This window comes from Euphorbia lathyris, chromosome 10 (assembly GCF_963576675.1).
Source record: "Euphorbia lathyris chromosome 10, ddEupLath1.1, whole genome shotgun sequence".
Classification (NCBI taxonomy): Eukaryota; Viridiplantae; Streptophyta; class Magnoliopsida; order Malpighiales; family Euphorbiaceae; genus Euphorbia; species Euphorbia lathyris.
Window position 1 is genome coordinate 41287637 of NC_088919.1, and position 25405 is coordinate 41313041.

General features: G+C 38.6%; 2 protein-coding genes across 2 annotated transcripts; one reads left to right on the plus strand and one right to left on the minus strand.

The window, feature by feature from the left end:
* The first annotated feature begins 6613 nt into the window (after window positions 1–6613).
* On the plus strand, window positions 6614–12346 carry LOC136208323 (uncharacterized). Its single transcript, XM_065999146.1, has 5 exons — window positions 6614–6959; window positions 7293–7385; window positions 10968–11051; window positions 11801–11930; window positions 12042–12346. Exons 1-5 carry the CDS (start codon window positions 6688–6690, stop codon window positions 12225–12227), a joined length of 765 nt encoding a protein of 254 aa, XP_065855218.1. The 5' UTR covers window positions 6614–6687; the 3' UTR covers window positions 12228–12346.
* A 147-nt stretch (window positions 12347–12493) lies between these two features.
* On the minus strand, window positions 12494–13817 carry LOC136208324 (uncharacterized). Its single transcript, XM_065999147.1, has 4 exons — window positions 13633–13817; window positions 13210–13524; window positions 13008–13118; window positions 12494–12921 (listed from the first exon to the last, which is right to left on the minus strand). The coding sequence occupies exons 2-4, from the start codon at window positions 13519–13521 to the stop codon at window positions 12619–12621; spliced, it is 726 nt and encodes a 241-aa protein (XP_065855219.1). The 5' UTR covers window positions 13522–13524; window positions 13633–13817; the 3' UTR covers window positions 12494–12618.
* Between the last annotated feature and the right edge of the window lie 11588 nt (window positions 13818–25405).

Genomic DNA, 25405 nt, shown 5'->3' on the forward strand with positions numbered 1-25405 from the left:
TAGGGAGGTGTCCATTGTGAGCATATCCCACATTCAGTTAGATAATTCAGAAAATCATCAGAAAGATATTCGCCACCTCGATCGGATCGAAGCGTCTTTATTTTCTTTCCTAATTGATTTTCCACTTCATTCTTGAAGCATTTGAACTTGTCAAAAGCTTCTGATTTGTGCCTCATCAAGTAGATGTAACCATATCGATTATGGTCATCTATGAAGCTAATGAAGTATCTGAATCCTCCTCTTGCTTGGACTGACATAGGACCGCATACATCTAAATGAATGAGTCCTAGAGTGTCTGATACACGCTCACTTTTATTGCTAAAGGGTGTCTTTGTCATTTTACCTTTTAAACATGATTCGCATGTTTCCAATGATTCGGAATCGATTGGATCTATAAGCCCATCTGAATGTAGCTTTAGCATGCGTCTCTTGTTTATATGGCCTAAACGACAATGCCACAAGTAAGTTGAATTATCTAGCTTATGTCTTTTGGTATCAATTGCAAAAGCAGGAATTTTGTTATCTAACACATAAATCCCATTTTGTGAAATTCCTGAAAAGTAAAAGATCGAATCTTTATAAATATTGCAACTCTTGTCTTTTATTGAAATATGAAAACCGTCGTCAACAAGACGGCTAATAGAAATAATGTTACGAGACATCTCAGGAACGTATAAACAATTCCTTAATTCTATTACAAGCCCAGAGGGCAAAGGTAAAACATAATCTCCAATTGCGAGGGCGGCAACTCTTGCTCCATTTCCAACTCGCAAGTTTATGCTTCCTTTCTTTAGTTCCTTAGTCTGATTTAGCTCCTGCATATTTGTACAAATATGAGATCCACATCCGGTATCAAGTACCCAAGATTCAGACTGTGAAACTGTATTTATTTCAATATAAAACATACCAGATGTAGAAGCACCGCCTTTTCCCTTCTTGAGGGTGGCTAGATACTCCTTGCAGTTTCTCTTCCAATGCCCGTCTTTACCACAGAAGTGGCACTCTCCTTTGGGCTTCTTCACTTCCTTTCCCTTGGACACAGCTTTCTTACCTTTCTTGGGATGTTTAGGATTGGGAAAATTCCCTTTCCTTTTCTTCGATCCCTCAATTACAAGAGCCGGTATGGTCTTGTCTTTTTTCATATTGGGCTCAACTAACTTGAGCATATTTGCAAGCTCTTCAAGAGAGGTTTGCAAGTCATTCATCTGATAGTTCATAATGAACTGTGAATAACTTTCTGGGAGGGATTGAAGAATTAAGTCAACACTTAATTCGTTATCCATCGCAAATCCAATACTAGAAAGTTTGGTAATATAGCCAATCATCTTGACACAATGTGTCATGACAAATGTGCCCTCTTGCATCCTGCAACGATATAACAACTTGGATATCTCATAGCGTTCGCACCTGGTTTGTTTCCCAAACAATTCCTTTAGGTGCATGATGATGGAATTGGCATTCATCTCCTCATGTTGCCTTTGTAATTCCGATGTCATCGATGCAAGTATGATGCATCCGACATGATCGTCATCAGCCTTGTGCTTCTGATAAGCATTAATTTCCTCGATGGGAGCATCATCTTCAGGGACAGGGGGTATCGGTGTATCAAGTACATACCCAATTTTCTCGAACTTCAAAACAATTTTGAGGTTACGAAACCAGTCGGTGAAGTTTGAACCATTCGGTTTGTTATCGGTAAGAATGTTTTGCAGATTGGTTTTAGTCATGATTTTAAGAGTGTGTGTTAAAACAAAACCTGAGAGTGAGAAAGAGTAAACGTATGTCATTCATTTGCTTTAAAGTATAACAATCTAAAATTATAGGCCTTTTAATTTATTTCAGATTGCTCCCACTATTTTGCCAAATTAATAGCCCTCCATATTAATTCGAAGAATTTCACAAATCCTTTAGTGAGCTAGGATCCTAACTCCTGAGATTTCGCCTTGAGTTTGCTCAACAAGCTAGTCTCATTTGTTAGGTAGATTCATGTAATCAATCACATCTTGAATGTGACTCCTAGGTTATTGGGTTACTAACCACATTAGTAACTAATATGCTATTCACATTAATCCCAACCATATTGCCCATTAGTTTATGACAACATGAGTTTGCTCATCCAATTATCATAATCTAATTTAAGTATTACCCCATATTCATGAAAGAATGACTTTCGATAATTCAGGTGTTACGATAAGACCCCGAGCTTGAGTTTGCTCAACAACCCAAAGGCCCCCAGTACTGCCGGCTGAATTATAATATTAGGGAGGGGCAACTGATTTCAATAATTTGCTTATTTACTTAACTTTTTAACGAGGGATTTTATTTAGGTCTCATAATCTAACTTAGTCTTGATTTGCTTTAGCATACATCAGACACATACATTCACATACATTGGCGTTATGGACATATCATCTAAATTATTCCGTCGAGCCAGAGACAGAATAAAAGGGCAAACCTAAGGAAATACTAACTATTACATATTTCTCTTTAGGTCCTCCGTCTTCTCCATGGCGCCTTGAAATTACATATTAATTTCTATACAAATATAAGAAAACTTCAATTGAATTGAAGGGAATCAGATGAGAAGAGAAATTACAATAGATAGTATAAAGGCAGGACGCACAAGCCCTATTTCAAAAATACCAAAAGACTAAAAGAGGGTCCAAATATGTCCATAACTCCAAACATGCAAAGACTCAATTAAATAAATTTAATTGGTTGATTACATAATCGGCTTATGTAATATTTTGGTTAATCACATTAACTCGTCAAATTAACTTTCATCCAATTTTACTTCTAATCGTTTTGTATCTTTATATTAATTCTTAGATTAATATAACCATATAAAACGTCGATTATGCATGTCCCAATTATTTTGATTTCAATTCATTTAACACTTTGATTTACAACTTGGTAAAAACAAACTTTTAAACGAATTTTCATTCGATAATCAAAACAGAAAACTATTAATTTCCGAAACATATATTTATATATACAAGTTATATTCAAGCCGATTTTAACAATTAAAATCAAGTGGGATTCGGGCGGGGCCCGAAATTGGGCTGCTGCCGTTTGGCAGCAGCCCCGCGGCTGTCACCGCGGCGCGACCCGAGCCGCTGTCGTATTTATTATTTTTTTATTAAACCATATATATATATCAGATTTTAAAACGGTTTTAAAAAAGATTTTCAGAAACAGGAAAAACTACAATAGATTTCCGTTTTATCTTTTAGAATTAATAAAACTAATTTTATTAACCTAACTATAAAACTAATAGATTTTGTTATAATGATTATCAACCGAAATAATTAGGAACATACGCATAATCTATTTTAATTAACAATTAACTAAAATTCATTTATCTTTAGAATCAATTAATCAAACAATTTGTTAATTAATCTTAACTATAAATATTTATTCAATCCTATTGAAAAACTTCTAAATTTTCATATATGAAATAACGGATTTAACGATGGCTCTGATACCACTGAAGGAAATTAGGCTAAGGTATAGCAGCGGAAATATAAAAATTTTAGCATACTTCCTTTTAACCATAGGATCTGTTAATCGTTATTTCATATAAAGAGGGATAAGAAGAAATACCTTTTGAAGAACAATCCACCGTTGTTAAAGAAGCGCCCACAATTCTTCTCCGAGTTCCCAAGCACGAAGTATAACACAGTGAGGTTAAGTTAGAATCAACCGTATGAGATGCAACCAAAATAGATTGCCTCTAATTAACCAACACAAGATCAAAGAAAAGGGAGATAGATGAAATTAATCAATCGATGGAAGCCGTATGAATTCTTGTCCACGAACTAGGGGAGTCGAATTCTTTCTTTTTCTCTAAGGTAGGGATTTCGAAAATCACGTGTGCTAGTTAGAGAGGGTTGGCCGAAATTCATGTATAGAGGGGTATATATAATCACTTGTATCTAAACCCTAGTTAGATAGGAATAGGTTACTTAATAGGAATTCAATTTGGAATAGAATTCCCAATTATTATCTCATTATATATCTAATATATCTAGGATAATAATAAATAACCTAATTGGATAATAATAGGAGTATATTAATCTAATTAAAACTCCTAACTTAATTATCTCTTAATTAATTTAATTCACAAACCTAATCAAATTAGGATTAATGGAATTAAAATAATTCCTTATTTATTACATACAAATTTCGGCCCCCTCTATTTAAATGGGCCTTACTGGGCTCAATTGGGCTTCCATCTATTAATGATATCCATCTCTCTTTTGGTTCCAAGTCTTATGTGTGATCCATTAGGTTCTTACTACTTCTGGCCGTATGCAACTATTAAATTAATTTCTTCAAGAATTATATTTAATCCTTACATAACGGAATGATGTACTGAGTATGTTATTGGCAAGTCTGTAATCATTCCCCCAGAGTCCGTTAAGAAGACAGGTTGATTCTGTCATTAACCTTTCCATATTAGTTACGGTATAATTCGATCCTTTATCAACTACATCCTTGAACTGAATCTTATGACTATGGGTGATGTCAAGTCACATATAGCGAGACGTTCGTTTTACTTGTATAGGCCGAGTCAACTCAAATAGATAGGTTAAGTGAAATCTGTATTTCTTACTCTTAAGCTATCACCTTGCAAGGATTTAGAGTCGAGTCTTCCACAAGCGATCCTTGGATGTATCTCCCATTAATCGGGAGTGATAAATGCTCAATCCAATGTATAACTACCCTGATATTACCTCATGTGACACCCAACCTTTGCTGTTCACACCCCAGAGTCATCTCTGTTAAGGATCGTGGGACAGCAGGATCAAAGTCTCACATTCAGTAATTCAGGATGACCAATTAACATTCCGTTGCTGAGGATTAGTTATACCTATTAATACCAATGAGATGAACAGGTGACAAGGATGAATCTACCCATCTTGTTATCTCAAATCGGATCCCCAATCCTAATGAACGACGTTTCACCGGATCTATGTAACTGTCCAGATATCTTTATATATGAAGCTTGTGAGATCAGCTTTCTGTCGGACAGAAGACATTGTTACATACAAGTCTCAACAGTGATATATCAATCCTAAACATATCACTTGACTTGGGGTGGTTTTAAGTTTATTAGTTTATTATAAAGTTTTGTCTCACTTCATGCTTGTATGAACACTTTATAATCACTTTAAACAAACTTACGGAATTCCTTTTATTAGACTTTATTTAGTGCTTAAAAGGGATTGCCTTTATATAGTTATAAAACATATATCTCATTAAAACAAATGATATAAAGAACAATTCATTTACATTAAGTTTGTATCATGCAACAATTGTCTATAAGACACTAAACCCCAACACCATGTTGTACCGAAAGTTGGGGATAGCGAGCAGAGGAGACTGTTCAGGTATATGCGGATGTTTGACCCTACTGCAGGCATGGATATACGAGTATTTTCCGGTGTTCCGGGAGCTCACTTGATCCCAGCTGACCATGCCCGTGCACTGAGATGGGAGGTCGGGGTACCAGGCAAGACGACCGCCCGACTAGATACCTTTCATGGGCAGCTGGACCGTATGACGGCGGCAGAGGTATTTTATAAAATTTTAGAATTAATTTAAGTATTATTTATAGTATATTATTATTTTTTATTGAGTATTACTTTTTTCCAGGTGACGTGGTTGCCTTATGGTCGTGTCCCCGATGATGATCGGCTTCGAGTGTCCTACGCCGGTTGGATACGGTGTAGAGACATCGTCGAGCCGTATATGACCGATCGAGCGCTGCGACAGGTCGGATATACTCAGCCTATCCCAGCTGAGCGTATTAGACCTGATAAAGCAGTACGACCATGGAGATCTATAGCGTATAAGCTCACGCATTCCTTAGTCACAGTTGAGGATACCTAGCGTAGATTTCCATTGGCTCGGGGCATTGATCGGAGGAGATGCCGACCCGTTGGATACGATCCCACTGCCTGTGAGCCTGCTTATAATGGACTGGTATAGGCGACATTTGCATCCCCATCTCCTTCATGTACCACAGGCTGGACCGGTACAGCATGCTCGCGCCAACAACGAATTTGTAAGTTTATTATTATTTAATATTATTATTTAGTATTAGTTTATATGTGTTTAATTGTTAATATTTATTTATTATTATTTTTTTTTGCAGTGGGTTAGCTGGTTGTGGCGTGTCACCCAACTATTGGCTACCCACCGATCTGACGAGGATGTTCCACGCATTAAGAGGGAGATGGATGAGTTTATGGATGCGTGGCGTCGGCCCAGTCCAGGGGACAAATCAATAAGAAATCGGACGAGCTGAATTTTTGTTGTAGAAATTCATACATTTTAACACTTTTTGTTGTATATATTATATTTACTCTTTTACGTTTATAAATGTTTATGTTTATTAATATTTATTTTAATTTTTATGTTTTTAAATTTTATTTGTTACGTACAATTCTGTAGTTACGGACTTAACGACTTATTTACGGATTTAACGGTCTATTTACGGGGTTAAAAAGTTTTTTTTTTTTTTTTTTTTTTTTTTTTTTGCCAATCCCACGTGCGGGCTATGGATATCACTCCCGTCCCATCCCGAGACTGACAGCAGTCCCGTCTCATCCCGCCCATTTGCTTTTTCTTTTATTTTCTTCCATGGAAATTGAGTCTCTGTAGTGTAGTGAGTGACGAGAAATGACGAACCAGGCAAGGGTGTTGAGACGAAGAAAGAGAGCTGATGAGGAAGACGCCAGCACCAACCAGAATGTGACTGGCGGAGAAGGTTCAACCTATGAGGAGTTTAGGCAGCGCAGAATCAAAGAGAACAGTGAAAGAATGCACACGTTGGGGATTTTCGACCTTTCTCTCAACCTCAAATCTCTCACTGCTCCAACCACCAAAACTTCTCAATATGTCAAACGTCCTAAATCTTTGCCCCTCTCCACCTCCCTCAGGCGTTCATCCAGGTATTCTTTTTCCCCTTCCAAATTTTGTTTTCTCAGTCCTCCTTTTCCATGACAAAGTTAGTACATTAGGGGCAGGAGTAGGAAAAATAGGTTATCTTGTTCTTCAATAACATACACACAGAGAGAGGGACAATGTTGATTTACATAACACTGGCTTGGTTTTGCCCCATTTCATTTTCAGAGCTTGAAAAGTACATCTTTTCTGCTTTTCCTTCTAACTGTGGATTGTGGAATCAAAATATTAATTTTCTTTTTCTGCCAGCCTTTACTTGCCAAATGCAAATTGCATGGATATCTACAATTTCTTTTTTCTTTTCTTTTCGTGTTTTCTAGGTTAACGAGTGGGAATCCAGTTGACTATTCGGTTTCAAATTTCTACAAAACAATATATGATCCAGAGAATGGAGAATCATGCCATCAATGCAGGTATTAAGCTTTTGTTCTCATTTAATCTGAGGTTAAACTGTCCTAAATTGATTTTCAAATTCTAAGTGCCTTGTTTGTAATTCAAGACCTGCTAATGTGACGCCGTTGGAGAATTCACTTGCAAGTTCATGGAGAATTTTGATAACTTTGGATGTAGTTTTGTAATTTCTGCCAAATTTTGAAGTTGCGGATTTTGGTGTTTTCGGACCCTATTTTCATTGGAAACGGGTCAAGTATCAAAAGTCATGAGCTTTTATGAGCTACATGTTTCTTCGGCCATAGTCCATCGTTTGGGCCTTCAAAAACGCAATTTACTGTTTTTCGTCTTATTTTGTAATTTTCCTTTTTAGCCTTTTCCTTTTCGGATTTAGGGTTTTTCTATTGCTATTTAAAGACCAATTTCAGCTGTAATAGGTAATTTTTGATAACCAATAGACAAATTTTGATTTTTCCAAAGTTTTGTGAATTTTGAAAGTTATTGATAGGCATTGGTGCAGGGGAGACCTAAGCAAACTTGGATTGGTGCAATGGTGAGGGGTAGGGGAAGGCCTAACCAAACTTGGAAGAGGGTGATTGAGAGTGATATGAGTTTATTCGGGATTGAGGAAAATATGTCAACGGATAAGACGGAGTGGAGGGAGAGAATTTATGTAGCTGATATGACTTGATTTCACGGTTTCATATGACGGTTACTGTTAGCCGACCCCGAATCATATGACGGTTGTTTTTATTGATAGGCATTGGTGCACGAATCAACTATTAGTAACATGTTCTTGTTATTTCCGCTGCGTCATAATGTGCAATGACTTTTATTTCCAGTGTTAATTTGGAAGCAAAATTTTGGGCCTGAATGAATCACTTGTGATTCTCTTGACATGTAAAACCCAGCTGTACCTTAAATGGGTTGAAATATAGCTGATATGTTGCATGCTGTGACTTCTCATGATGTCCACAAGAACTTACCTTTTATGTTGGCTGCTATATTTCAGGTAAAAAGCCAAATTAGATATTGAACCTAAGGAGACATTACCCTCCTATATTGTTCTTTCTTGTTGGGTTTATCCATATGAATTTTGCTTGTTCCTGAACTTGTCTGAATGTTCGACTAGTTTTGCTGAAGAGCTTATGCATATGTTAGATAGATGTGGCTAATAGCTTAATACTTTGTTGCTTGATGTATTTTGGCTGTCTGGTTAACCACTTCTCCACTGTTTGTGAACTTCTCTGAAAGAATGGTAAATCAAATCTCTTTCATGTTTGTAACTTCATTAAATTAGTGAATTTATTCCAACTTATCGTTTCATGGTCGGCTCCTTTTCTCAATTTAGACTTAGAATAATCATATCTGTGCTGGATTTGGGGATTCTGAACTTCATTGTATACTTGCTCTTATACCTGCACCTTGCTTTGGTGAAATCTAAATGAGTCCTAATGTGGAAATGACGTCTTTCTTGAATTCCAATGAGTTTTCATTTATGGTTGCCAATGACCAATCTTTTATTTGTCTTTTATATCCATAGCTGTTAAAGGCGCAAGGCGCGCTAAGGCTCCAAGGGGTTCTGGAGCCTAGGCTCAAGGTGCAAGGCGATGCGCACGCACGCCTTAGAAACACGAGGCGCATAAAAAAAAAATACTCTTTTACTAGTTAAGCATAAAAAAACACTTATGACCACACAAACAAAACAAAACCACATAAAAAATAATACTAAATCATAAATGTCAAAAACACCAAATTAAGTTCATACTTCGTAGAGACACTAACATATACTTAACGTCTTAACCTAAAATACCTAACTATTACTAATGCTACTAAACTAATAACCATTCACTGTCAATCAAAAAGAACACACAACGAAACTAATATTCATCATCATCAAGATCATCACTCTGTTTCTTCTTCACTCTGTGTCTGTGGAAGTTTGTTTTTGCCTGAAGTGGAGGATACTTCTTTCTTTACGTGACTTCTTCTCCTAATCTTTCTCTATTTTTTATATATTCAATTATGATTGAGACTCTTGATATTCTTATTTAAATTAAGGGTTAAGATTAAACTTATTTAAGCTAGATTGGTGGTTGAGATTAATCAAACAATTATTTTAGAGATAACTGTAAAAATAAAAATAAAATCCTAAGTAAAAACCGCCAGGCACACCAGGCTCCCAAGCGCGAGCGAGGCGCACAAGGCGAGAACCTTTTGTACAGAGCCTCATTTTCTAGGTTCAAGGCTCAAGACCCTGAGCCTTGACTGAGGCGCGCCTTTAACAACTATATATCCACAATTTGGATTTTGATGCAATTTTCTTTCACCTATCTTTCTATATTTTGAGGTGAATGTTTTTGCATGCTCTTCATTCAATAGGGTATTCAATTCTTTGGCATGGTAGCATATCTATGTTCTTGAAGGATATCCAAATGCGGCCATGCTAGAACCTTGTGTAGATTAATTATTTTTAGAGCCAGTTCCCACCACCCCCCCCCCCTCTCTTGAAAACAGTACCTTCTCATTAAAGAAACATAGTCAGGATATGAGCTAGAGTAGTGCGGATACAACAACTCTGTTCTCCCACCATTGCTTGAGACCCATACCATTTTGCTAAGTTATGGGCACACGTATTAGCAGAATGTCTAGCAAAAACAACACAAACATTAACAGTCTGTGACAACAGCTTTTGACAATCATATATTAAAGTAGAAAACAGGGACAACCAACACACTCATCAATAATACCCAAATAAACCAGTTGACTGTCTGTCTCAACCAAGGCATTTTGCACAATGATGCTCCTTAAGCCAGAACAGCGTTGAGCGAACTGCCAAGCATTCTGCAAAAACTGGATCTGTGATTATTCCAACTAAACAACCAACAGCACAGCAACACAGATGGTGTATCTTATTCCACAACCTAAGCTTGAGAACCCCTGGAAGGTGAAGATAGCAGCGTTCACATTACATTTGAACATCGAAGGCGGAGGAGAAATCCAAATCTTCAGATTTCCAACTGGTTCTTTATCTGTAGGTTCCGAAACTGCCCCAACTTGAGTGGAGAAAGGTTTTTGAGCCAAAAGCAATGGAAACAGAAAGGATGTCACTGATTGAAATGTGTGAATGGCTGAAGTTGTTTGGTTCGACCAAACCTTATCATTACGTTCCTTCCACAACCCCCAAAGGAGCATAATCGCATCTTGCTGCTGAACTACTGAGTTTATTGAGAAAAACTGATCCACCAATCTTGAAAGGATCAATATGAAGACCAGTCACCAAAGCAGGAAGTTGAACTCCATAAAGAAATTGTAGATGAGCAAAAAAGAAAAAGACGGTTAGATGATTCCTCCGCTGTTGCACAATGCACAAACTGGATCGATCTGCAAACCTTTACGAGTTAAAGCTTCTCGAGTTGGAAGGGTATTACTGTGGTTGTTTTTAATTTTCACATGATGAACATTTTTATGTTTTAAAACATTCAAATTCAGCAGTTTGTCACCTGTGAATATGATTGCTCATCTGGATGACTTACCAGTCCTTTACCTAACTTGAGCTGCTTCACTAGCGAAAAATTGCTTAGAGATGACATCCTTTCTTGCAGGCATAAAACTCGCAGGATTCATACCCATTGCAGCAGTTGCAAAGCACGCCAAGGTCAATTTTGTGGAACATGCTTATATACTAGGTATTTTTTGTGATCTTGAAAACTAAGTTATCCTTTACTTGGTTCTTGAATATTAGCACCCTTTTCTGTATTTCTTTGTTTGTGGATATTTGGTATTTGCTTCATGCAAAGCAGTTAAAAATCATAAAGTGTCTTTTGTAAAGGAAGTAATGATAAATAGGAAATAGGATTCCTAGTTGAATAGTATTTTGCTATTTATCATTACTTCCTTTACATCTTTGAGCGACTCGTAAGGGGTTCCCATTGAAATCCTTCCGACGTTTCCAATTTTTTTGCCTCTTTTAGTTATTTGAATTCTTAACTTTATGTATTGCTTGTAAGACGACAAAAAGCAAATGGATCATAACAGTATGAATAGCAATCCTGATTAGTTTTATGGTTGTGTAGAGTCATTCCTTTTCCGAAAAGAAGTGAGAAAATTATAAATCCTTATGGCAGGAATGCTTCCAAATTCTCACCCAGCTTACTGATACAATAATATTATGATTGCGGAATTGATAAAATACTGATTCTGCAACCTTTTTTCCTTGATCAACTCTTCAAGTTTTTGCATACAATTTGATTGACTAGAAGTACCATTTCAACCATGAACATGGGAACTTCTATCGGGCACAAAAATGATAAGTTTGTAAAAATATTAGAAATACATTTTGAGTTTAGAGCATTGCCACAATATACTTAGACAAAGTTTAAAATTATTCTTCATGACTGTGTGAATGTGAATAAGGTCAAATTTGTTACTATTTCAGATATGGAGAGGATGTGATTGAAGTCAACAAGAATGCAAATTGGGTTTGCCCTGTTTGTCGTGGAATTTGCAACTGCTATCGTTGCCGAAAGGGGAAAGGATTTGCACCTACTGGTCCTATTTGTAAAAAGGTTTAGTACCCTCAATCTTATGTAACTTCAAACAAGACACCTCTTGTTTTCTTCCTTTTTCAACAATCACAAATTGAGAAGGAAATGGTTAAATTTGGTATACCTTTTCAGGTTTCAGAGCTGGGCTTCAAATCTGTAGCACATTATTTAATTCATATCCAGCAGGTTAAGACTCAACCAGAAGACACTGGTGTTGAAATTTCGGAGTCTGAAGAAAGGGAACTGTCCTCTTTAGATAGAGTTAAGATGGAGGAAGAGGAACAAGTGTGCTGCTCTGATGCTATGAAACAATGTTGACAATAAGCGGGAAGAAGACGAGATTGCACGTAGGAAGTTAGTGAATTAGATCAGTAGGTTGGTTTTCAAATTTTGCATTGTCTTGAGAACTGATAATTCTGAAGATAAATGGTCTCATAGCAATGACTCCAGATAGGAGTCCAATTTTGTGCAGTTCTACAAAAACTGAGAAATGTATTCAAAGTTGTGTATTTTGGTTTGCACCTTGGTACATTTGTAATAGTTAGAGAGCTTTTCTCATATTGAAGAAATCCAAACAGAGATGTAAACGATGAATGCAAAAAGCATTTTGAGGTCTCTAATCTTTTAGATTTTTGTTGATTAATCATTTATCTTTCAATTTAACACATTGACGCCTTAATAAATTATAACAGAACATATTTCAGGATTCTTACAAGGGCTGAGTAAACTGATTGATAGTGTCACGAACATTAGAGTATAATCCATGCAAAGAGTGTCGCCGCAGATTGGAAACCTCGTACCACGAATTAAGCGATTCAAAGTTCTTGTCAGTACCGGAGAAGGCTATTTGTATACCTAAATTGCAGTCTACAGGTCCTCCAATATTGCTGCACTTGGCGCTTGGAATTGCACATTCTTTGCCATCTATACATACAAAATCTTGAGGGCATGAATCACATCCAAAATTCTTCCAGTATAAGTTGTTAAGTATACCCTTCTGAAATTCTAGGACCTGCAACACATAAATGTTATTTAAAGCAAGACCTTCTAAAAAATTTAAGAAAATGAAATGGTGAAATTAATTTGTTAAATATTTACCAGAGTGAAACTAGTAATAAGCATATTATTAGGGTCAATAACCATAACAGGTTGTGATCTTGCTGCATACTTCCTTCCTGCAAATGCTACCATATACCCTCCACTTGCAAGCTGAAACACATTAACATGAAAATGTTTCCGATAATTAACACGACACGAACACACCTGATTAAATGAGAATGATGAAATGAAAGAAAATTACAGTGGCATTGACGGTGAGGAGAGACATCTCATCAATTTTAGGCCTAAAAAGAGCAAGTTGTGCTAGCTTGGCGGATAAAGCAAGACGACTGTCGCAAGGTGAGAGCTGAACGTTATCTAAAAAGAAAGACTCTTTGGTTGAAAACGCTAAACCAAATGTGAAACCATCTTTTCTTTGAATTTTAGCATCCGTGCAAGGGCTGAATACGTCGTTTGTATCAGCTGCTTTCACTACTCTATTTATCGTCATCATCACCATAATCATTGTAATTCTTGTTTGCCATCTTGTGTTATTTTTCGACATTTTTCGCATAATCTACATCAACATATATATAAAAGAAAAATAAATGAACCCAGCTGGTTTCAGATTGATGAAAAATCAAGCAAATCAATCTTAATTGAAAGATTTTGAAAAGTTTTGTACCTTGTATGAAATTGAATAATTATCGGAGAAAGCTTGATGATGATGATGATCAATGAAATATTAGATTTTCAGGTATGATTACAGATGAGATATGAGATTATGTGAGAGGAAAGAAAAAAAAGAAATCAATTGGTTTTTCTTTCTTAAGTTTTATTGGAAACGGTTATGTAGGCAAGACAGTTGGATCTTTTCTTGTCCAATTGACCGTTATTTTCCATGGAGAATATGATATATGATTAATTCATTGCAATACCAAAAACTTAAAATTGATTTTTTAAATTTAAAAAAAAAAGATTTTTTAATCGGAATTTTATTTTTATATTAAGCTCCTTTTATTCTATTATATTGATTTTGAGTTTCCAATGTGTAATTTCGTTTAACCACTCATTGAATTGTCTAATTTCTAAGTTTCATTTTAAATATTAAATCATACTATTAATTATTTTATAATGACAACCATTACTATTTGAATAAATCTATAAGTTTCTGTGATACAAAATAAATGTTTATGAGTTCAATAAAATATAACATATAGTTTTGAAAACTTAATAGGATAAAATTGAAGAGCTTATATGAGTTTATAATAAAATTTTGTGTTTGACTTGAGAAAATGGAAAATTGTTGGAATCTACTATTATTCAACTACGATGAACAGTTTTGAGAATTGGTATATGGTCTGGACCTGAAGAGCATCGGAGAAGAAGGCTTTTCTTTCATGACTTTCAGCAGCTTTATTATTCAGATACAACATTGATTGTGTATAATGATAAATATGCCATTTCAAGGCATTGTTTTGATTGAATTGTGATGTTTTGTTTCATTCGAGTACAAATTACAATGTGTAATGGTTGAAATGGTGATGTTTTGATTTCTTAATGGACATGTTAAATAAGGGCAGAATCTATATCAGATTGAATGATGAAGAGTTTAATGTAAAAAATAAAAGATCAGAGACTTGATCCTTAAAACCTCTAAAATTTAGAGGCTTAATTGTGGGTTTTGCTTTTTTTTACTTCCTTCGTAAGAAGAGTTTATAATAATTAGTGATGAGGAGAATGGACTCGCAAACATGCGAAGCCCGAGTCTCCCACATTCGCATCCATCCCGGCTCTGGCCCCTTTGTCCCTCTAGACGTCGAAGAGATGTTGGAGTCCAAGGATATTCCTCGACAAAAGAGCTCTAGATAAAGTGATGGGGCAACATCACCTCTAGAAAAACCCCATTAATCCACCGAATTATAGACACCACTTTTCCAAGAGATTGAAAGACTCCTAGGCTGGCCTAGTGTTCTGGCATAGCGGACCCCAATGATTATATTGCCTCTTTCATAAGTACCATCAGTCTCTACTCCAAGGACGAGGACATCATGTGCAAGATCTTTCCCACATCCTTGTCTGGAAGTGTGCAAGAGTAGCACATATGCCTAGCCCCCGAATCCATCGAATCCTTTGATTTGCTCAAGGAACTTTTTCTATCTCACTTTGTCGTCGCCGTAAAGGTAAGAAGAATTAGCTACCACCTGAACTACTTGTGGAAAAGACCAACAAACCCTCCCCGAAATTTATTGGCCTGATTCCATCAGCTTGCCTCCCAGGTTAAGTGCCTTAATCTGAAGGTGGCCCATCACACTACAGCAAAGGGGATATCCTGCGAACCCTTGAGGTAGAAGTGTTTCCATAAGCTTCCCTGTTTTTTCGAGGAACTGATAACCATCGCACAGACCTTAGTGCGTAATGATGATAATTATCGGTCGATGGGCTATGATGAGTTTGAAAAATACAAATGCAAGGAGGAAGGCAAGAGGGTGGGGACAGCTAAACAGACGGTCGAACCAATGAACTCCTCTAAGTCAAAAAGAGACAATGGCCCCCTTCTTTTTCGCCCAAAGCGAGAGGAAGAGCAGATGTACTCTAGTGAAGCAACAAAAGCAGGCCACTTAGCGGACTGTGAAGTACACTACTCTGATAGGGTGCCATAGTCGCCACTCTGCAAGACCATACACTCAAGTAATCCATCCTTATCGTACAGGTCCACCAAGCCCCGTATGGATAAAGAACAATTGATACGGATTAATTTCGTGACGTGTTAGTTTTAATCGTAAACTAACAAAGATGTTCTTCTCTAGCTAAACTAGAAGGAGTGAATCCCAAGTTTCATGGACTAAATCCATAGGAAATAAGAATTCTCCATTGTTGAAGGTAAAAACCTTAACAAAGCTTCTTGAAGAAGATTATAATTTGATTGATAAAAAGTTGAAGCACAATTACAAGAAAGAGATGAATTTATATCATCTCAAAAACCCTAATTGCCTAATTACATAAAAGGTAGATTACATAATTAATTAAAGCATAAAGATAAAGGGTAAATGGGGTAAAGGTAAGTGGAGGGGGTTGGTTTGAAAGTGGGAAAGGAGCTGAGGGACCAAATGTGTAAATAACAAGGAAGCTGGAGTAAGGCACAAGTTCCTGAAAAAGTGAAAGTACGCGGGATGTGCCCAAATCCACGCGGGACATGGATTGACTGATGAGCCCTTCTCTGGATCAGTATCTATTATACGCGGGACGTGCCCAGATCTACGCGGGACGTACTTTGGCTGTTGAACTCTTCTCCGGATCAGACCCTCAAGTACGCAGGGCATGTTTTCTTCTACGCGAAGCGTGCCTAATCCAAGCCTTGCGTATGTGACCTTCCGGACCTTCCCCAGATCAATCTCAAATACACGCGGAGCGTGCCCAAGTACACGCGGAGCGTGTCTGAGCTGCTGTGTTGTATTGTTTTGGCCTCTTTACTCGCGCTTGGTTCTTCCTCCGACGTCCCTCGTCCAGACCCGATCCTAGGGAAAGATGCCCCGCATCATACACTCTCTCTTAAAAAGAACTTGACCCCAAGTTGCTTTCCATATATTGATGAGACGTGTTTGTTGTGAATGAACCCAAGCCCTCAAATCGAACCAAAATGTTGTTCGAGATGAACTCAAGAAGTCCACTCCTCATATTGTCGGACTCACCTTCTCCTCACGAGCTTTTCCCCATATTTCCACAAGGGCCCCACCCTGGACTTCATCTTCCGTGGTACTCATCTCCCCATCTCCACCTATATCGGATGCTCTACCAACATCGAATGGTATGTCTTGGCGAAGCTTGTCAAACCACTTCCCAATAACTGTTTGGATGGTCTGCCCACGCCCCTCATTTCGTTGAACAGACCATCCATGGACCCTCTTGATCTCCCCATCACGAACTTGAGGAATCGACACAACCTTCTTCCGCTCATGGCCTACCTCGAATGGATTGTCCCGACGACATGTATCAACCCAACTAGGATCAATCCCATAAGCACTCTTCAAAACCCCAACATGGCCTTGATTCGAATGTGCCCGGACCTCAATATACCTCACGCCATCAACCCGGATGCTAGGCTCAACCTCCACTCGCACATAGCCAACCTCACATAACATGTCACGACGCCATATATCAACCCAAATTGGAGCGATCCCTTGAGTACTCTTCACAACCCAAACATGATTTTGACTTGAATAGGCCTGACCTTCGCTGTCATTCATGCCACTAACCCGGCTACCATGCTCCATCTCTCCTTGCCCATGGCCCACATCAAACAGAATATCCCGACGACACTTGTCAACCCACATCATAGTGAATCCAAGCTCACACATAGTAGCTCCTCCCTCACCTCGGGTTAACAACCCCGGAACCTCAAGACTTGCCACCTTACTAACTTGGCCATTGTTCTCCAAGCCTTGAATTCCGTCAATCTCTTCAACATCTTTCGGGCGGCTCTTCTCATTCATCAAAGACTTCATAAACCCCACTCTCTTCATCACAAGATCGCTTCTCATTGACTCCTCATAAAGCTGATGCTTCCTCAACAAGCACAACACATATCCGCACACATTCATGTCAATAAGGCACACAATAGTGAATTCCGGATTTACCAAGTCTTGACTTCCTTCCATCTTCTCTATATTCCCCGGGAAGCCATTCCCCCTCAACAAACAATCACCAAAACCCATAATAAGATCAACCCTCCTGGTCCCATCATAGGGAATGTTCCCTCTCAACATAAAGCTCACATCCCTCACAACAAGTTTGCCTCTCATAGGCTTATCATAGGGAAGGTTCTCACTCAACATAGAGTCCACATTCCTCACAACAAGATCAATTCTCATGGGTTCCCTCAACATGAAGCTCACACTCCTCACCACAAGATCACCTCTCATGGGCTCATCATAGGGGAGATCCTCCCTCAACATAAAACTCTCATTAGTCATGAAAAGATCACCCCTCATGGGCTCATCATAGGAAAGATCCTCCCTCAATAATAAACTCCCATGCCTCATGACAAGATCACCCCTTATGGGCTCCTCATAGGAAAGGTTCTCCCTCAACATACACAACCAAGCTTCCAACACAAATACTTCAACAAAGCACAAAAGAGTAAATTCAGATTTTACCCAATGAGTGACTCGATTCTTTTGCATGTAGCATGTGCTAGGCATCTCGGTGCTATCAATAGGCTTCATAGAGCAACCTTCCTCTTCCTCTCTAGAGTTCAACTCACCATATGTAGAGCTAGGTGCACTATCTCCCAGATCCCATGCTATGTCTCGTGGTAGCTTTCTCAAAGGTGGAAGCCCTTTAGGAAGCCCTATAGGTGGCTCATTGAAAGACACGTGCTTGTCACCCTTGAACATCGACTCTACTTCCTCACTTCCAACTTGGCTCTCCCCTTTCTCAACTTTATCCCCCTCTTGGGATCTGACTTCATTAGGATAGTGGCTAGCTATCTCAGCCATGGAACCCAAATCAAGATGACTCAATGTCTCACCCGTTCCACCAATGCACCCATTCACATTCAACTCCCGAGTTGGACAATCTCCCACAGTGGTCTCCATTTTCTTACTAGGAGAACTCTTCAAAGGTGTAAGGACATATCGGATTCCGCCTTTGCGTATGGTGTAGGTGTTGCTTCTTCCCGCATGTGAGGCATCACAATCAAATTGCCATGGCCTACCAAGTAGCACATCACAAGCACCCATCTCTACAACATCACACATAGCTTCATCCCCATAAGCTCCAATAGTGAAATGAACTTTACACCAATGATTAACTTGAAGCTTTTCCACCTTGTTGACCCAACCAAGGCGGTAAGTTCTAGGATGTGGCTCGGGAACTAACCCAAACTTGCTCATGGCGGACCGACTAATGATATTCACTTGGCTTCCTCTGTCGATCACCATCTCACACTTCTTCCCAAGAACTAAGCATCGAGTTCTAAATAATCGATGACGTTGGCTAGGATCCTCTTCATTAGGCATTGGCACCCTAGTCACCAAATACACATTATACTCATTGCCATAATCATCAACTTCATAGGTGTCTTCAACTTGGCTCCACTCAACACTTCTCAACTCGTCCTTATCTTGGAACCGATTTCCTTCACCATCATAAGCATCTTCATTTCGGTTCCGCCCAACATTTCCCGACTCATGGCCATCTCGGAACCGACCATCATCATGCTCATAAGTATTTTCGTTTAGGTTCCACCGAACATTTCCCGACTCATATTCACCTCGAAACCGATCTTCATCATCATCATACACTTCTTCACTTCGGTTCCACTCTACATTTCCCAACTCATCGTCATAACGGACCCTACCTCCATCATGTTCGGAAATATCTTCATTATAGGACCGGTCAACATCCTCCAACTCATCATCATAATAGAATGTACACTCATCATCCTCATACGGAGCCCCGTGTCGATCCCGCTTAACACACCGATGCTCATTCTCATCAAAGTAGACCCTATCTTCGTCCTCCTCATAAGCGGCCCCATATTGGTTCCACTCAATGCCTCGACGTTCATCCTCCCCATGGTAAACTCTACCATCTTCATCATAATCAAGCTCATGTGCACCATGACAAAGTTCACCATCCTCACATATCTCATCTACGGAAGCGTGCTCTCTCTCTTCAACCTCATCCTCGAATTTTCCTTCATAATAATCACATTCCTTATTTCTTACTAGCTCATTCTCGGATTGGTTCTCCTCTTCATCAATCTCCTCTTCTTCATAGTTGTATTCAAATTCATTTCCATCTTCATCCATGATCCGTCTTTTCCCACGACCTCTCGCTTCCTTCCACTTCTCTCTATAGTTCAAGCCGACCAACTCACGTGCCAAGCCGCTTGAATCACAAGACATGCAACCACCCAATATGGTCGAACCACCAACATCTCTCCCATCACCATAGCCATCAATCTCCACACATAAGCTAATTGCATCTTTATGCACCTCAAAGAGATTAATAAGCCCAAAGTCACTCTTCCCTTCCTCAAGGATAATACCCCCACTTTCCTCACACACAAGTAAAGTTAGGCTCAAGGGGCATTTTATCAAACACATGGGGAGAATCCTTTGCAACATGGGTTTCCCCAACTTGCTCACCTATAAACAACCTCTCCTCCTCATCCATACATGCATTTAAATCCTCATCAACAATTTCATTAACAATAAATCCACAATGAGAACTTAAATCTACTTCAACACCACAAACAACCAAATCCTCACTAATAATAGGCATACCCACAACTTCTACATCAAGAGTTGAAAGTTTTGGATTTACCTCTTCATTGTACAATAGAGGACAGATTTGGGATGAATCCTTAGGAGGCAAAATAGTGGTTGCCCATTAGAGCCTCCTCATCTCTCTATGCTCCAAGTCCTCATTTAGCTTTCTTAGTATTTTGTCGCATAGGAGCTCCATCTTCTTCAGCTCGGCTACAAGATGTTCCTTTAAAGCTTGTGACAAATGCGGTTGAACCATAGTCGAAAGAAGTCTCCATTCAAGGAAAACGATCGACTCTGATACCAACTGATACAGATTAATTTCGTGACGTGTTAGTTTTAATCGTAAAGTAACAAATATGTTCTTCTCTAGCTAAACTAGAAGGAGTGATTCCTAAGTTTCATGGACTAAATCCATAGGAAATAAGAATTCCCCATTGTTGAAGGTAAAAACCTTAACAAAGCTTCTTGAAGAAGATTATAATTTGATTGATAAAAAGTTGAAGCACAATTACAAGAAAGAGATGAATTTATATCATCTCAAAAACCCTAATTGCCTAATTACATAAAAGGTAGATTACATAATTAATTAAAGCATAAAGATAAGAGGTAAATGGGGTAAAGGTAAGTGGAAGGGGTTGGTTTGAAAGTGGGAAAGGAGCTGAGGGACCAAATGTGTAAATAACAAGGAAGCTGGAGTAAGGCACAAGTTCCTGAAAAAGTGAAAGTACGCGGGACGTGCCCAAATCCACGCGGGACGTGGATTGGCTGATGATCCCTTCTCTGGATTAGTATCTATTATACGTGGGACGTGACAAGATCTACATGGGACGTACTTTGGCTATTGAACTCTTCTCCGGATCAGACCCTCAAGTACGCAGGGCGTGTTTTCTTCCACGTGGAGCGTGCCCAATCCAAGCCCTGCATATGTGACCTTCCCCGGATCAATCTCAAATACACGTAGAGCGTGCCCAAGTACACGCGGAGCGTGTCTGAGCTGTTGTGTTGTATTGTTTTGGCCTTTTTACTCGCTTGTTGCTCGCGCTTGGTTCTTCCTCCGACTTCCCTCGTCCGGACCCGATCCTAGGGAAAGATGCCCCGCATAAACAATAGTGTAAATATCATAAGTCCTCTGGGAACTCCATAAAAACTATAATCAGTTGTAGAAAGAGATTGACAAGCTCCTTGAGCAGGGAGCTCGCCAAGAGTTGCCTGTCAAGTGGACAACCATCAAGGACATCATGAGCCCTCACAGAGGTAGAAAGATGCCAAAAGGCCCCGTTATCAGGGAAGGAGCACCAACATACTCCGATGGAAGCTCATTTGGCAAAAGATGAAGGGACCAATGTGGGAATCGTTAGCTGTCCAACCTTCTCTCTGTACACCATATTTTGAATCATTAGTGGTCAATTTGGCCATTATAGACTTTAACGTCTATAGAATCATGGTGGACATCGATGGCTCGGTCGACCTCCTCATATAGAGAGATTTAAAGACAATGAAGTGCAGTAAAAAAGGCTTTGAGAAGGCACCTTCCCTATAGTCGGACTTCCCAATATTAAGGTACTGATCCTCAGCCTTATCTCATTGTCCGTCGTCTTCATGGAAGGAACCAAAAGAGTTGAGCGACAGGCTGATTGGGTGGTGGTGTACATCCTGCTCACATACAATGCAATCTTGGGAACGCCCCTTAACTCATTTACAAAGGCCACCGTCAACATCTCTGCCCTTACCCTCACTCTCCCAAGTGCCAAGGGCAATCTGGTCATCACGGGGGACCGCCAACTTGCCAAAGAGTTTCACTAGCAGGCCACTCACCCTCAAACGATTTTGGTGGTTGACGAATCTCTAGAAGCATCGAGCTAATCATTGAATTTTCACTTGCTAAAGGTTACATCATCAAAATAGGGAGTCAACCTTCCCCGAAGCTGTCAGAATCAATCTAAACAATCCTATAAAAAAAAAGTCTTCACTTGGACCATGGCTGACATCACTGGGGTATCCCCCGATCACGTGACACATCAGTTGTACATCGACTCCTCGCACATACACCGATCAAACAGAAGAAACAAATGCACTCCAAGACAAGTAGGAAGCAATCAAGGCTGAAATTGACAAACTTTGAGCTGTTAAATTTATTAGGGAAGTCCACTACCCCGATTGTCTATCTAATATAGTACTTGTAAATAAGAGCAATAAGAACTATATAATGTGTGTAGATTTCACTTATGTTAATGAAGCATCTTCGAAAGATTGTTATCATCTGTCTAACATTGACCAGCTTGTTGATCCGATAGTTGGTCGCAAAATTTGGTCTCAATTTGATGCAATAGCCGGTTTTCAGCAAATCCATATGGATCCAATAATGTGGAGAGAACTTCATTCACTACCTATGAATGAACCTACTGCTACAATGTCATGCCATTCAGACTGACAAACGCCGAAGCAATCTATCAGCGACTCATTAACAAAATGTTCTATGACTTCATAGGAAAAATGGTCTAAGTATAAATTGAAACTATGATAGTGCTCAGTTCCAACAAAGTAGATCATTCCTACGACCTCACCCAAGTCTTCGACATCTTTCATAATTATAACCTAAAATTGAACCTGGAGAAGTTCTTTTTCGGTATCAGATCCGACAAGTTCCTAGGCTACATAATATTAGAAAGGGGAATTGAACTAAACCTAGAGAAGATCATCACCATATTAGAGATGCAACCCCCAAAAATGCTACAAGAAGTTTAAAGACTAAACGGTCAACTCATATCCCTTGGAAGACTCAGTTCATGCTTGCTTAGCGGTGCCTTCCTTTCTACCCTCTACTTAAAAAGGAGCACCCTTCTAGTTGAACTCAGAATGTCAATCAGCTTTCGAGGCGATCAAATCTTTCCTCTCATCTCCACCTCTACTGTTAGCCCCACAAACCGATAAAGATTTACACATGTACTTCACGCTGTCTGATAAAATAGTAGCCTTAGTCCTACCAGATCTGAAGGTAACGAACTATTACCAGTCTATTACATTAAGCAATAGCATTAGTCCTAAGACCATTCTACTCCTTCAATGTGGGATATTTGAATCCTTTCGACATATGTTTATCCATAATGTCCACGCAAAGTGGTGTGCCAGTATATGTTATTTCAGGAATCCTAGAGTCGATTCTCGCGTCTACCATGACAATTTGAAGCTATTTCTAGATAAGATTGTACATCTCTTCCTTAATAAGAGGGGTTTCACCATCTCCCATTTTTTTATTCGATTTGGGTTGGCGTCGATCGTTAGGTCTTGGACCCGAAGCTATGGTACGTTTTTTTATAATGGTCTCTAAAATGAGATTCGACAGAATTTGTTCGGGTGTCTTTCTTGCGCCTAGGGTATTTAGATCAACTAGAATAGTGGTGATGTCTATATGGGCTTTTGGAATGATGACACCTTCAGTGACATGAGCTGTGCTCTCTTCCTCGCGATCTAACCTGATTGTGTCCTATTGAGAGTCCGAAGATATATTTCTATTTCGTGGGTAGATGCGGATGATATGATGTGTGGTCGATCATGCAACGGGGTCTTGCCTATCGAGGCATCTATTTTCTTCTCTAGCCTCCATTAACTCTTCCCTTATAACCTTTATTTATGAAGCATATTCAACCTTGAGGATGTTCATTGACTCTAGGATCAAACCTATGTTGTAAATGAGTTGCTTAGTTATTCCATCTATGAAGTTTCGTTGTTCTGAATCTAAAGAACTTAAACATGCCTCTATTCATTGCTCGAAATCCAGGGTGACCAAAAGGGCTCCATTACATTGTCATTTGTATCAATCAAGGCTCTAATCCTTACTAGCCGTGCTGATGTCGAAGGAATGGAAGAGGATGGTGGGATTATCAAACTATTCAGTTGAGTCATCCCGTAGATTTTCCAGATCCATCCTCACCGAACTAATTTGATGTGAGGGAATATGCGCTACGCTTGAGGAGTCATTTAAATGCCTAAAATAAGATAAAAAATGTCAAAGAGGGCCGAAAACCGGCAATCTTACTCCGATACGTAAGTCAGTGATGCGAATAGCTATTGAATAGTGTAAAAGTATAATGAGCAACAAGGATAATCGAGTACCTTTATGTATCGTGTACCTTGTACTTATAGAAGAATTAGGTTGTGTGCTCTAAATATGAACAAAGTTTCACGTGTCAGTCAGTTAAGGATGAGGTCAACAACGGTTACAACTGCTACACTTGTGATTCCGCTAATCATGACGCTTCATCAGGTAAGAATGTGTGTGATATTAAGACTTTCTTTTAATTGGTCCGCGTGGTTCCGACGATTTCTATTGAGGGAGAAGGTGTTCCATTGGTATCTCTATATTCATGATTTGTGTGATATCAAGGTGAATAAAATCCAAATTTAGTTGGATTGTCTAGATACTGTCAAAAGTATTAATCAGTGTTGCTCAGTGCACCATCTTTACCATTCGTTGATTTGCAACATCCAATGGCCTTTGAAGAAGTTTGAGAATGTTCAAGTTACCCATATCCTATCCATCGACACTGAAATAAAAGTAGGCATAATATCCATTTGGATCCCTAAACTAAGACTTTAAAGTTAATTAGGACCTTAAACTATCAAAATCATCGATCAAGTCCCTGAACAAATAAAAAATTATCAATCGAGTCTCTATTCTAAACAAAAATCATCAATTGAGGTGTCATCGAAAATCATTCGGTTGCCCTCTTCCCCAAACTCATTTTAAACCAACACAGATATTATTACAATTTATATAAAATAGTCACCGTTTCTGATTTTAGGGTAGGATGAAGACTCAATTGATGATTTTTGCTTAGTTTAGGGACTTGATTGATGATTTTGATTGTTTAAAGTCCTAATTGACCTTGAATCTTTAGTTTGTGGATACAAATGAGTGTAATGTCATAAAAGTACTTGATTTTTTATATTTTTATATTTACTTTAAAATCTTCTTTAAAAAAATGATGCTTAGTTTTATTTATTTATTATTTTAAATTTATTATCAATTTTGATAATGGAAAATATTAATATCGAAATCTAAAATGAAGAAAAAAAGGGTATTAAATTGGTGGCACCATGAAAACAATGGATCCATACTAAGAAAGTACAGAAAAGTACCAGCAATCAATTACATATCTTTAATCATTGCCCAATATTTTC

Bases quoted from the DNA above. Each gene is read 5' to 3' on its own strand.
- LOC136208323 (XM_065999146.1), top strand. From the start codon at position 6,688: ATGACGAACCAGGCAAGGGTGTTGAGACGAAGAAAGAGAGCTGATGAG. The intron at 6,960-7,292 runs GTATTCTTTTTC...CGTGTTTTCTAG, and splicing joins TCCCTCAGGCGTTCATCCAG to GTTAACGAGTGGGAATCCAG. The intron at 11,931-12,041 runs GTTTAGTACCCT...ATACCTTTTCAG, and splicing joins CTGGTCCTATTTGTAAAAAG to GTTTCAGAGCTGGGCTTCAA.
- LOC136208324 (XM_065999147.1), bottom strand. From the start codon at position 13,521: ATGCGAAAAATGTCGAAAAATAACACAAGATGGCAAACAAGAATTACA. The intron at 13,119-13,209 runs GTAATTTTCTTT...AATGTGTTTCAG, and splicing joins TCCTCACCGTCAATGCCACT to CTTGCAAGTGGAGGGTATAT. The intron at 12,922-13,007 runs GTAAATATTTAA...TATGTGTTGCAG, and splicing joins TTATTACTAGTTTCACTCTG to GTCCTAGAATTTCAGAAGGG.